At 44.1% G+C, this 13,646-nt stretch overlaps 1 protein-coding gene across 2 annotated transcripts in view; it reads right to left on the bottom strand.

The window, feature by feature from the left end:
* Positions 1 to 722: 722 nt before the first annotated feature.
* LOC109864510 (palladin) overlaps positions 723 to 13,646 on the bottom strand; it is a 35,665-nt gene continuing 22,741 nt past the window's right edge. For both annotated transcript variants that reach the window (XM_031797919.1, XM_020452357.2), the window contains 9 exons: positions 9,543 to 10,439; positions 8,801 to 8,948; positions 7,287 to 7,388; positions 6,468 to 6,505; positions 4,733 to 4,865; positions 4,014 to 4,221; positions 3,742 to 3,907; positions 3,390 to 3,523; positions 723 to 1,542 (listed from right to left, as the gene is read on the bottom strand). In XM_031797919.1, coding sequence (XP_031653779.1) covers positions 1,415 to 1,542; positions 3,390 to 3,523; positions 3,742 to 3,907; positions 4,014 to 4,221; positions 4,733 to 4,865; positions 6,468 to 6,505; positions 7,287 to 7,388; positions 8,801 to 8,948; positions 9,543 to 10,439 — 1,954 coding nt within the window. In that variant the 3' untranslated portion in view covers positions 723 to 1,414. The remainder of the gene's footprint in view (positions 1,543 to 3,389; positions 3,524 to 3,741; positions 3,908 to 4,013; positions 4,222 to 4,732; positions 4,866 to 6,467; positions 6,506 to 7,286; positions 7,389 to 8,800; positions 8,949 to 9,542; positions 10,440 to 13,646) is intronic.

The following is a 13,646-nucleotide window of genomic DNA, read 5'->3' as shown; positions in this document are numbered from 1 at the left end:
ATTTACCTGGTAGAGTTGAAACTGTGATTCAGCTGAGAAGAGCAGACTTCTCCAGTGTGCCAGTGGCCAAAGATGGTGAGCATTTGCCACTGGATTCAGTTACGTACCTGGTGAGGACAATGAGCATGCAGATAAGATTCACTGAGACAGGTAACAGTTTGTGCCAAAATTCTTCAGTTGTGCAAACCCAGTTTCATCAGCTGTCTGGGTGGCTGGTCTCCGTTGATCCCGCAGGTGGAGGATGTGGATGGCGTAGTTACGTGGCCTGCGGTTGTGAGGCCAGTTGGATGTACTGCCAAATTCTCTAAAACAGAGGCTTATGGTAAAGAAATTAACATTCAATTATTTGGCCACAGCTCTGGTGGACATTCATGTAGTCAGCATGCCAATTGCACACACCCACAACTTGACATTGTGGCATTGTGTTGTGACAAAATTGCACATTTTAGAGTGGCCTTTTGTCCCCAGCACAAGGAGCACCTGTGTAATTGTCATGTTTAATCAGCTTCTTGATATGCCACAACTGTCAGGTGGCTGGATTATCTAGGCAAAGGAGAAATTCTCACTAACCGGGATGTACACAAATGTGAGCAATAAGCTTTGTGTATAGGCAACATTTCTGGGCTGTTATTTCAGCTCATGAAACATGTCTTTACATAGTTTTGTTCGGCATATGAACTCAATTTGATATCTTATTTTCAAAGTGAAATAACCACCTGTAATAAGGTCATGAAAACTTTATTACACATACATTCAATTTCACATCATACACGGTACATAACACTTATTCAAAATGTTTTTCTATGGTCAGGATCAGACCTTGAGGTTGTGGTAAATTTGGGTGTTACGGCAACCATTTACATTTAGAAGTAATTGTCCAATAAATAGCTTATATAATAAAACCATTTGACCTTTAAAAAACAGAAATATCACCTACACACATTCTCACTTGAAGCAGCCGTCATAAAAACGATGCTTTGTGAAGGAACTTCGAAAGATAGCTACATGTCTGGAGACGATACATGATTAATCCTCTATCCACTAGAACAGCAAACCACAGAACAGCATTTGACAAAGGTCTGTGCCAAGTCAAGTGCACCGGCCAGGAAGGCTACACCACACTAAGAGGATGTGCGGTTGGGAAACCCGCATCTGACCAGCATGCCCTTGACACAAAACCAGAAGGGCTCAAACTAAAGTGCATTTGACAAATGCGGGGTCTTTTGAGGTGTCCTGGATTGAGACTGAGGCAGTGTGGGCAAAATGTGAGTCCATCTACCCGCTTCCTCTAAACCTCAATTGGTTTCTTCCCCAAGACACAAACAACAAGACAGCCTCAGTGGTAGGACACAGGCAGGTATGATAAGGAGCACAACACACATCCACAATTATTACACTCCTGGTGTACTTTTGTCTAGAGCTCCTCGCTCTCGTACAGGGGAGCCGTGTGCTGGGGGGTGGGGTCTGGAGTCAGGACGGGGAGATGGCTGAGGGGGATTTTAAAATGCTTGCCTGTAGGCGGGGCAGGCTTGTTGGTGCGAGCTGCAGAGACAAGAGAATGGAATACAAACAGAATGGAATACAAAGATCAAGATATATTCAGAACAGGCTCTTTGAACCTCTAATGCAATAATAAATGGAAATGTTGCATTTGAGCCAGGTAATAAAACAAAATGAAAATAAAGCCGGTCAATGTCAAATATTACCAACCTATTATTTTAAAAACATGAAAATTGTACCGTCTGGTTTGCCTAACATAAGGAATTTGAAATCATGTTTGGACCTCTTCATACACAGGAGGAGTGCTCATACACAATGTGCTGCTATCCTAAGAGATTTTCCTAAAAAGAACTCCAAGGATAAACTGCTACGGTATTAAGGTTTGCACAAGTGCCATTGAGGCATGCCTGTGCTGTGAGACTGGCGTCGCAGCCCTCTCTGCCAAGCGTTGCTGTATTAAGCATCATCTCCAATTACAGGTTAACCTTGGGAGTCGAAAGACTTTTCTTGTGGCCAGCAGAGTGTCCGGCTAAATTCTACTGCACAGTTGGGGCCTGACATCATCGTGATGAGACAATCATATGACCAAAGAAGAGTCAGTATTTCCATTTAGTAACCCTGCGCTGAGAGGATAGAGCAAGTATATGCCCTCGCTCTGACCGACACATTTCAGACTACATCTTCAGCTAGCTAGGCTGAATAGAGGTAAAAGTCAATATGGCCGCTCTCGGTCCGCGTACCAGATGGCATGTTATGTGATCGAGGAGGAATATAATACAGCAGCCCCTCATTTTCCTAGCCTTGTAATGATACATCTGTTATGGGTTTCTATCAGCCTTTACAACTTGCACCGCCATGGCAACTACTGTATTTGCAGGACGGCAGGAGAAATGACAGGAAATTTGCTCCTCTCCATCGTAACAGCAGAAAGTACTACAAATATTGAGTAACAGACAATTTCCCCTTGCTGCTACAGTACATACGTTTTTGCACAACACTGGTAATTTGTAGTCAGTGGTATAAAGTACTTAAGTAGTACTTTAAAGTATTTTTACCTAAGTAGTTTTTTGGGGTATGTATACTTCACCATTTATGTTTGACAACTTTTACTTCACTTACATTCCTAATGAAAATAATGTACTTTTTACTTCATACATTTTTCCTTGACACCCAAAAGTACTCGTTACATTTGGAATGCTTAGCAGGACAGGAAATTGGTAAAATTCACACATTTATCAAGAGTACATCTCTGGTCATCCCTACTGCCTCTGATCTGGTGGACTCACTAAACACAAATGCTTAATTTATCAATTATATCTGAGTGTTGGAGTGTGCTCTTGCTATCTGTAAATGTAAAAATTAAAAAACAAGAAAATTGTGCCGTCTGGTTTGCTTAATATAAGGAATTTTGATACTTTTGATACTTAATTATATTTTAGCGATTACATTTAATTTTGATACTTCTATTTAAAACAAAATACTTTTACTCAAGTAATATTTTACTGGGTGACCCACTTTTCATTTTCTATTATCTTTACTCCAGTATGACAATTGGGTAGTTTTCCCACCACTGTTTATATTACAGTAGTGTAGAATGCCATTTCAATGCCCTGTCATAGCAGACATTCTGAGTCGAGGTCACAGCGTTGTCTATCTCGGATGTAAACAGTGTGGTAATCCCTGCCTTTGTCCCACTAGTGCAGATGTCAGCATACTATTAGCTGTGAAGGGCCACAAGAGCTTGATTGGCACAGCAGTTTTGTGGTGTTTATGAGTTTAAGTCTTGAAACATATACACACAGTAATAGGTAACGGACAGGGATGAGCCAATCGGATCTCTTAACTAAACACTTGTGTGATAAGCACACACCCACACACGGTCCACTTACTTCCTACGTCCAGTCTGGCATTGCAGGTGGACATGCCGGCCTCGTTGATGGCAGACAGGGTGTACCAGCCTGCATCAGATTTGACCAGCCTCTCAATGAGCAGGCACTGACTTCCAGTGCCATCCTGGTACAGGCTGGAAGACACATCATGCTTGGGTTACTCTCTCATGGAATCAACAGCACCTCTCACTTATAGCCAACAGAGGTTCACCTTAACTAGCCAAACTAAATCAGCTAATAAGCAAACACATTTCAGCTGGCTGCAAGTCAGCTAACTGTCAGAAATTACAATCTCTACTGTGAGCATTTCTCCTTCTGAAAGTTTCAAACTTGGAATTGAAGGTCCATCAACCTCATCCTGGTGGGGTCAATGCGCAGCATGTCTTTGTCCTTCTTCCAGAAGAGTTTTGGTGGAGGGGAGGCAGCCACCTTACACTCTAACCTCACCGTGTCCCCCTCCAGGGCACGAGAGTTCAGCATCTTCTGGACAAAGGTGGGCGGGCGAAGCATCTCCTGGGCTGAAGAGGAGAGGGGGTAAAGCAGTGTTAGAGCATCAATGCTAAGCTAAGAGATGGGAAATGGGAGATTATTTGACAGAATACAGTAATCAAAAACAGCCCTTACCGATAACCTCCAGTTTTATGTAGAAGTGGTTCTCCCCAGCGCGGTTTCTGGCAATACACTCGTAGACACCGGCATGATGCACTGTCACAATCTCAATGATGAAGGAGTGCATGCCCTTCTCACACACCAGCATCTTGTGGTAGTCGTCGGGGCGGATGGCCTTCCCGTCGAGATACCAGGCCACATCTGGGGTGGGCAGACCTCCCACCTGAGGACACAGAACAGGGGTGCATTCGTTCAACATCAAACAGAAGAAAATATAAACATTTTGTTGCAAAATGTTTTGCTACAGTGTGTACTAATAAATATGACCCTGGACACAACCTTGAGCAGCGAGTGACCCAGGGAGTGTGTGGACTGGAGTGTGGACGACTAGGGGGTCATGCGGGGCTAAGTGCAGGGACCCTGATAGCTCAGAGGAGGAAGTGGATGAGGGGGGAGGAGAGTACAGGGTAGCTTTTTACAACCTGGTTATTCTGTCCAGATGTGATATTGAGTTTCATGTTTGGACTCCAGAGGCTTTAATTACATTACTCTTAAATAAAATTGTTGCATGAGTCCGTGTCAAAGTTTAACGAGGTCTTTACAGAAGATACCTCAGCAATAAGTTCCTGCCTAGGAAATAGAGCCCAGCTATAAAAATGTTGAATGCTAGCTACATATAATGCATTTGATCAACATTCATGACTAAACTGATTACAGCGTGTCCAGTGCCGTACCTTGAAGTCGATCCTGCAGAACCTGCCCTCCTCCACTGTAAGGTCCTTGGGGACCTGGATGAAACGTGGGGCATAGCACTTCTCCTGGATGGCCGAGCCCTCATTGCCATCAGTACCAGAATGGTGTTTTCCCCTAGAGGAAAGAAAGAGACAGAATGAGGAGAAAGAAAGGAGTGAGGAGAAAGTGAAAGCAGAAGAGGGAGGGGGTAGGAACAGAGGAGCTTCATAACTGCGCCTTTGATGGCCGACTTTGAATGATTGAGTTGTCATGCAGTCAAGAGAGCCCACTCTTCTCATCTTTTCAGGCTCAAAAAGCAATTTGAACTAATTCATAACCATTCATGCGGTCATGCTCTCCATTCATGCTGTTCAGAAAACCCCATTAACATAAACAAAATGGACAAAAAGTCCACACATGGATCCTAAGCCATCTCACTTCAAGTAACACAGCATGTGCCCTTCACCTTCCAACTGTGCATCATAATGGGAAGACAAAGCAATCCCAGAAAACATCAGTAAGGAAGACATCATAGCTGTAGAGACTGGGAGACATGTCAGCTCACTCAGTTCATGGTCTATTATTGTTCCACTTACAGCATGGAACCGGAGCCCGTGGTAGGCATTGGAAACAGCACACAAACACACGGCTGCGCCAGGAAACTCAACCTGGAGCCGACAACCCGCTACCCAGCCCTAAGCCTCAGGTCTCATTCGCACATGCCTTCACCCTCACGTGGAGCACTCTTCTCTTTCTGGTCTCCTCATCTACTGATTTATTGTGTATATGGGGTATGAGCAAAACTCTTTTGGTGTTCAACCTTCTCAAGTTCTCCCAGGTCACCCCGCTCCTCCGCACACTCCACTGGCTTCCACTCGAAGCACACATCATCTTGAAGACCCTGGTGCTTTCCTATGGAGCAGCTAGAGGGAACTCTCCCCTCCTTACATTCAGGCTATTTTCAAACCCAATACCCTAACCCAAGCACTCTTTTCTGCCACCTCTGGTCTCTTTGCCCTCCCACCCCTACGGGAGGGAAGCTACCGCTCAGCCCAGGCAAAGCGCTTCTGTCCTGGCACACCAATTGTGGAATAAGTGTCCTCCTAATGTCCATCTTCCGAAAAAGTCTGAAACCCTACCTCTTAAATAAGTATTTTAAATATAAATCACAACTATCTTAAAGGAGTAGTTCACCATTTTACAACTTGATGTTAGACAGTTCCTCACCCTGAATGTAGTCTATGGGCCAAGAGAAACTAATCATTGGTTCAGTTCTTTAAACATCCACTAAACACTTCAGCTAACCTTAGCTTGTGGTGGCTATCAAATCGATGGGGGCATGTTTAAAGAAAACTGTCCAAATCACCTGAAACCAATTCAGATCAACTCCCTATTTGGTTTGATGTTAGTTTAAAAGGGTGATAAAAAAAAAAGTTAAAAACATGCCCGCATGATTGTTAAGTTGCGGTGGCTAAGGTTAGCTTAAGTTTGTAGTGGCGGTTTAAAGAAAACCGAACCATCGATTAGTAGAGGGGGTAGATAGTCGTCTATGAGCTGGGAGAAACTGTCAGTGTGAGGAACCGTCTAACGTCAAGATGTACAATAGTGAACTGCTCCTTTAAGACAAATGCACTATTGTAAGTCGCTCTCAGTAAGCGTGTCTGCCAAATTACTAATTCTAATGTAAAGCATTAGAAATGTATACACATGCTTTTGCTGACTGTGGGTGAAATTTACCATATTCCTCCAGTGTTACGTCCCTCTGGTGATTCTGGCTGCAAGAGAGGACAGAGAGATTTGGGAATAACATTTTTGCCATGGGCCTGTGTAAAAGCATTCACATACTGTATATAGAGAGTGATTCATCACTGCCTCTACACTATATGTAGTGCCAACACTCAAGTTCACCCATAAAGGTGGCCTATGTTCAAGACTACATCCTCTCCTGAAAAGGCATTACTTCAACACAACCTCTTGAATAACCAGACTTGCAAAACATTTCAAAGTACATGACACTATGCCTAGGGCAATAGGGGTGGCCAGATGGGGGATAGTGCTGTGGGCACACGTGTTGTACCGTTGTGTGGACACACGTGTTGTACTGTTGTGTGAATGTGTGGTCTCTTTCTGGCATCTGACACTACATATCCTTGGGAGAATGCTGCTATGGCAGTCTTCACACCTGCTATTTCTAGCTGCATTCTTGGAAGAGGGCTGTGCAGTTCTACTGTCACTGAAGAGGACAGAGCCGGAGCCCAGACCCATTGTGTGAGGAGAATTGAGGGCTGATCTACAGTGACAGGGGACTAGTCACACATAGTGCAGGGAACATCCCATCTAAACCCCACATAGTATTAGTAACAACGTCTCCAAGCCTGAGAAACCTGTGATCTGTATTAGTAGATCAAAGACATACAGTAGCATGACAAAAGTATGGATCCTTGAAAAAAATATATTTAAAAAATGAAAAAAAGTGAATTGTACTTCCTAAAAGAACTTCCTGTAAATCAAATGGGTTGTAATGGATGATAAAGAAGGGATATGAGTAAATTATACCTGGTCGAGTTGTGAGTCGGAGGAATTCTCAAAGTCAAAGACAGAGGCAGCGTTATCTGGACCCAGCAACCGTCGAGCCATGCGCTCCTCATAGGACAACTTCTGTCAGGGGACAAACAGGAAACCAGCCTATGGTCAGTCAGTGTACTAGTACCATTAAACGAGCCAATATACTATATAGTACCAGTAAAGCAGCCAATAGCCAGCCAGTGTAGCGGACATGAGTCAGTCATGGTTGCTAGACGTCACGTAATGAGGTAGCCCCGCCTAAGACTTCAAAATCAGTGACGGCCCAAAAGGGAATTTCCTCTTGCTCTAAAAGGTCAAGACCTTGATTTCTCCCATGGGAGACCCAGGTTCAAATCCCACCAGTTACACCATATCCTGTATAGTACCCGTAAACCAGCCAATGCTGAGCCAGTATACTGCAGTCATATACAACTCTAGTACCCAAAAGACTGTTTTAGCATGGGCAGCGCACTTGAGGACTTTCACCATTTTGAGGTACTCAACAAGGTGGGACTTCCTAAGGGGTAAGGAAGGATCAAATAATTCCATCCAGGTCATCAGGAGGGATCAGCCGATGAATTATACATGTGAGAAAACATTCCATAACTGCAGGTGGCAGTAACATTTCCAACCTGGGTTTTATACCTCTTCAAAACACACTCCAGGTGGCCATATGCACGCTGAGTTTTTTTTTTACCAACTCAGAAGTAAATGTACTACTTCAAAATTTAGATGGCCTCTACGGCGCTGCCTGTGCTCTCACAGACGCCATAATGGGACAGATACAAAGATGAGTTGTCCATCTAAGTCTATGGTCCCAACTTACTCATTGGAAGCAATATGGTGGATGCTCCACCACTGAACTGCTATACCTATTCAGACCTGCAAACGTCCAAGGGTTATGGATAAGGTAGAAAGTGAATTGGGACCGGCTGTGTAAGTAGTAGGTCTGTCCATAGAGCAGCCTCCAATGTTATAGGGTCTACTTCAACACAACAGCTGCCTTGTGTTGATCATAGTACACTGGTCCACTAAGTCCCAGTGATTCCACTGAAGCTTCTAGTAATTGGAAGTTGGGTCCTATTGAAGTATCTATTCAAAGTTGAGAATCCCTTTTGATGCACGTGGCGTCAAGGATATTGTATGTCCTTGACTTTAATTAATACAGGAATACTACGAGAGGGTGATAAGTTACGAATCCATATTTCCCTCTTTCATAGTTGCCACATTGTGATATCAAATGGTCTGATGATGTATGCTGTATGGGTTCAAATCAGGAAGGGAACCACACGTCTTCTTGTACAGCATTCATGTGGGAGTGGAGTAAACAAGCACGTTATCAAAAAGTACTTATTTAATGTGGTTAGGGAATAAACTAAGACAACACTTAGATTATAACATTGAATCACATCACACATTTCCCTATCCACATACATACAGTATATCCACACAAAAATGACACTTCACTGCCCACTGACTCCGGGCTAGTTTGTTATAATGAGTACCTGGCTGTTTCTCCTGCGGGCTTCTTTGGTGCGTAGCTTCTTCTCCAGATCTTGGATCAGGGCGTCCTTGGAGCCCTGGATCTGCTCATCCGAGTTGTGGGACACTGGCTGAGGGGCAGGAGCCTTCTTCACAATGAGCTTGGGAAGGCTGGAGAGGGTAAGCCAGCCAGAATATTAAATCAACCATTAAATGTTAAAATAATATACACTGAGTATACAAAACATTAAGAACACTTGCTCTTTCCATGACAGACTGACCCTTATTGATGTCACTTGTTAAATTCACTTCAAAATCAGTGTAGATGAAGGGGAGAAGACAGGTTAAGCCTGTTGAGACATGTACTGGTGAATGGGCAAGACAAAAGATTTAAGTGCCTTTGAACGGGTATGGTAGTTTGTGTCAAGAACTGCAAAGCTGCTGGGTTTTTCACACTCAACAGTTTCCAAATCAGCATCAACAATGGTTCACCACCCTAAGGACATCCAGTCAACTTGACAACTATGGGAAGCATTGGAGTCAACATGGGGCCAGTATCCCTGTGGAACACTTTCGACACCTTGTTGAGTCAATGCCCCGACGAATTGAGGCTGTTCTGAGGGCAAGGGTGGGGGGGTGGGGGGTGCAACTCAACATTAGGAAGGTGTTCATAATGTTTTGTATATTCAGTGTATGGTGAATGGCTATAACATACTAGCTAAGACTTAGGCATTTTATTTACCATTTCAAAATATAGCAACTCACATGTTTGGGGTCCCTCTGTAGCTAGGAGGCAGAGACACGCATGAGGGAGGAGGAAAGGAGGGCTGTGGCATGGAAACGGTGGTGGGAGTTTGGGAGTGGGGAGACTGACTCATAGGCAGGCTGTCAGTAGGGAGAGCCATGTGCAGGGGGGCATCAAAGCGGGGCTTGGGCAGGGGGCTGGGAGGGTTGGGGGAGTGTGAGGAGCGAGCTGGTGATGGAGGCTGGGGAATGGACATGGGTGCAGGCTTGTACTGTGGGGTGGACTGAGAGGGCAGGACAGAGCAGAGGAAGGCAGCTGAAGAGGACGGGGACTTGTGCTCAGATGGGGCTGGGACACTGACACTGGTGTTAGCACTGGGGACCCTCGGGGTGAGTGTGATAGTGGAGCGCATGGGGGCGCGGGAGGGGGACACGGGCTGGGCAGCGGGAGGAGGAGGGTCATGGGGAAACACCGGCGGCTGTGAGAATGCAGGAGTGGAAATGGGGGAGCTCAGATTGGAGGAGGAGGGAGAGGCCTTGCTGCTGTTCCCATTGGACTGAGGCAGAGCCTGGGCTACATCATAGCTGGGGACCTGGAAGGCCGGCTGGGACTGGATAAACTGGCGTGGCCGTGCATAGTTGAAGGCACTGGGGGCAAAGAGGCTGGGGGTGAAGGTGGGAAGGTCAGCCACACTGCTGCTCATACTGCTGCCTCCAGAGTCTCCTGAGCTCTGGAAGCTGGGCTTGCTGGGAGTGAACAGTTTGGGGGTCGTTTTTATTTTTAAGGCTGGCGGGGGTGGGGTGGGCGTGCGGGCTTCAGGTGACCTCTGTCCCTCTGAGCAGTGGATACTCTTTTCACTTGGACTGAACGGCTCCTCTAGGGTTTTACTAGGTGGCTGCAGCTCAGGCTCTAGAGACCTGCAAGGAAAAACACTTTGGTAACTTAATTTGCATTACTCAAGTTAAAACAGGATACATGGTGACCATAGAAACAACTATTCTTACGACAGTAAAATTGTTATACCCATGCACAGCCTTTTATGTGGATCATGCATGTTAAGTGCCACTTTTTGCATAGTAAATAAATCAGAGTAAATTCACCATGAAAAGTTCAATGTTGTGTATGTTTTGGCTTGCCTTACACACTCAAAGGACAAATGTATTGAACACAAAACACTGGCCACATGACCTACAAGAGAGTAGTGGACACATGTTGCCGTATGTTGCTATTCAAGTTTGAGGGGCTAAATCAGGAGCCTGTAGTGTTGACTGACATTAGCTGGCAGGTGCAGTTCTTTTACAGCGAACGCCGACATCCTCGTCCAATACTATGACGAGCATTTCAAATCCCAACCGCCGTCAGATTCAAGCAGGGTCTAAACCATACTACTAAATGTCTTCTCACAATGCTAAAGACAATCCAGAAATAAATTCATAAAGCAGATGACTGTCTGTCTTGTAGAATAAGGAGTCTTACTGGCTCCGCGGACTGCACATGATCCATCTGAAACTCAAATAGTTCCAACTGAATAAGCCCGCCCTCCCCTTTGGGAACATTGGAATGGTATGACTGTGATCCAACAGAAAGGGGACACTGGGAAATAGAGAGATGCTATTGAGTGCTCTGGTCCTTTCAGAGCTTTGTGTGACTGCCTGGAAAGCATCCAGTTTTCCCTCTTGTCGAAAAAGGGATCTCTCCCACTGACATTCAAATTATTTCCATTTTGAAGGGAATCGTTATGTTGATTCCATGGTAGGACAGGAAGAGGCTAGAGTCAATACAGTATATTTGGGGATTTATACATCTTAGTGAACCAACTACACCACTAACACACTATCACCATGTACCCTTTGCTAGAAATTAGGAGGAAGCATAAGGACCTTATCTTTCATATCAGAAATAAACCATTTTCTAAAAATTTCATGGTAAATTGATACGCCTTTATAGGGTTAGTCTTCACACATAGCCATATCTCCAAGTTACAGTGCATGTTTACTGAAGACAGATGGAAGACAGAGGTACCACCTGTGCTAATTAGCATACTCTGAACACTAAAGGAAGGCTGCCAGAAACATGTCACTGAAAAATACTGGTTGGCTGCAACTGTGATAAAGCAGGTTAAAATGGTGTACAGTAAGTGTGTATTTTGTATTTGTGAAATTATTTTGATGTGATATGAAAATAAAGGGCTTTATGTTTCTAGAATCGATATACAGTTGAAGTCGGAAGTTTACATACACCTTGGCCAAAAAATGTTTTTCACAATTCCTGACATTTTATCCTAGTAAGAATTCTCCGCTTTTGGTCAGTTAGGATCACCACTTTATTGTAAGAATGTGAAATGTCAGAATAATAGTAGAGAGAATGATTTATTTCAGATTTGATTTCTTTCATCACATTCCCAGTGGGTCAGAAGTTCACATACACTCATAGTACACTACATAGTATTTGGTAGCATTGCCTTCAAATTGTTTAACATGTGTCGAACGTGTCGGGTAGCCTTCCACAAGCTTCCCACAATAAGTTGGTTGAATTTTGGCCCATTCCTCCTGACAGAGCTGGTGTAACTGAGTCAGGTTTGTAGGCCTCCTTGCACACACACACACTTTCAGGTCTGCCCACAAATTTTCTATAGGATTGAGGTCAGGGCTTTGTGATGGCCACTCCAATACCTTGTTGTTTTTAAGATATTTTGCCACAACTTTGGAAGTATGCTTGGGGTCATTGTCCATTTGGAAGACCCATTTGCGACCAAGCTTTAACTTCCTGACTGATGTCTTAAGATTTTGCTTCAATATATCCACATAATTTTCCATCCTCATGATGCCATCTTTTTTGTGAAGAGCACCAGTCCCTCCTGCAGCAAAGCACCACCACAACATGATGCTGCGACCCCCGTGCTTCAAGGTTGGGATGGTGGTGTTCGGCTTGCAAGCCTTCCCCTTTTTCCTCCAAACATAACGATGGTCATTATGGCCAAACAGTTCTATTTTTGTTTCATCAGACATTTCTCCAAAAAGTACGAAAAGTTTATCCATAAAGTCTCCTCCAGCATCTTCACAAGGTCTGTTGTTGTTCTGGGATTGATTTGCAGTTTTCGCACCTAAATACATTTATCTCTAGGAGACAGAACGCGTCTCCTTCCTGAGTGGTATGACGGCTGCGTGGCCCCATGGTGTTTATACTTGCGTACTATTGTTTGTACAGATGAACGTGGTACCTTCAGGCATTTGGAAATTTCTCCCAAGGAGGAACCAGACTTGTGGAGGTCTACAATTGTTTTTCTGAGATCTTGGCTGATTTCTTTTGATTTTCCAATAATGTCAAGCAAAGAGGCACTGAGTTTGAAGGTAGGCCTTGAAATCCATCCACAGGTACACCTCCAATCGACTCAAATTATGTCAATTAGCCTATCAGAAACTTCTAAAGCCATGACATCATTTTCTGGAATTTTCCAAGCTGTTTCAAGGCACAGTCAACTTATTGTATGTAAACTTCTGACCCACTGGAATTGTGATACAGTGAATTGAACAAATCTGTCTGTAAACAATTGATGTAAAAATTTGTTGTGTCATGCACAAAGGAGATATCTTAACCGACTTGCCAAAACTATAGTTTGTTAACAAGACATTTGTGGAGTGGTTGAAAAACAAGTTTTAATGACTCCAACCTAAGTGTATGTAAACTTCCGACTTCAACTGTATGTTCAGATAGAGTATTTGGCTGCCAGAACCAGTCTACCTCTGAAAATAACATACTTTTGTGTGTGTCTATATAGTGTATGCGGAAACAAACTAGTGGATTTTGCCATTTCAGCCACACCCGTACTGACAGGTGTATAAAACAGAGCACACAGCCGTGCAATCGCCATAGACAAACATTGGCAGTTTAATGGCCTTACTGAATAGTTAAGTGACTTTCAACGTGGCACAGTCATAGGACACCACCTTTCCAACAAGTCAGTTCATATAAGTTTTGCCCTGATAAATCTGCCCGGGTCAACTCGAAGTGCTGTTATTGTGAGGTGAAAACATCAAGGTGCAACAGTGGCTCAGCTGCAAAGTGGTATGCCACACAAGCACACAGAACAGGACCGTAGCCCACTAAATTCCAGTGCAGGCAAA

This window comes from Oncorhynchus kisutch, linkage group LG19 (genome assembly GCF_002021735.2).
Source record: "Oncorhynchus kisutch isolate 150728-3 linkage group LG19, Okis_V2, whole genome shotgun sequence".
Lineage (NCBI taxonomy): Eukaryota > Metazoa > Chordata > Actinopteri > Salmoniformes > Salmonidae > Oncorhynchus > Oncorhynchus kisutch.
Note: the sequence above shows the minus strand (reverse complement) of the source record. Positions and strands in the feature narration are given on the sequence as shown.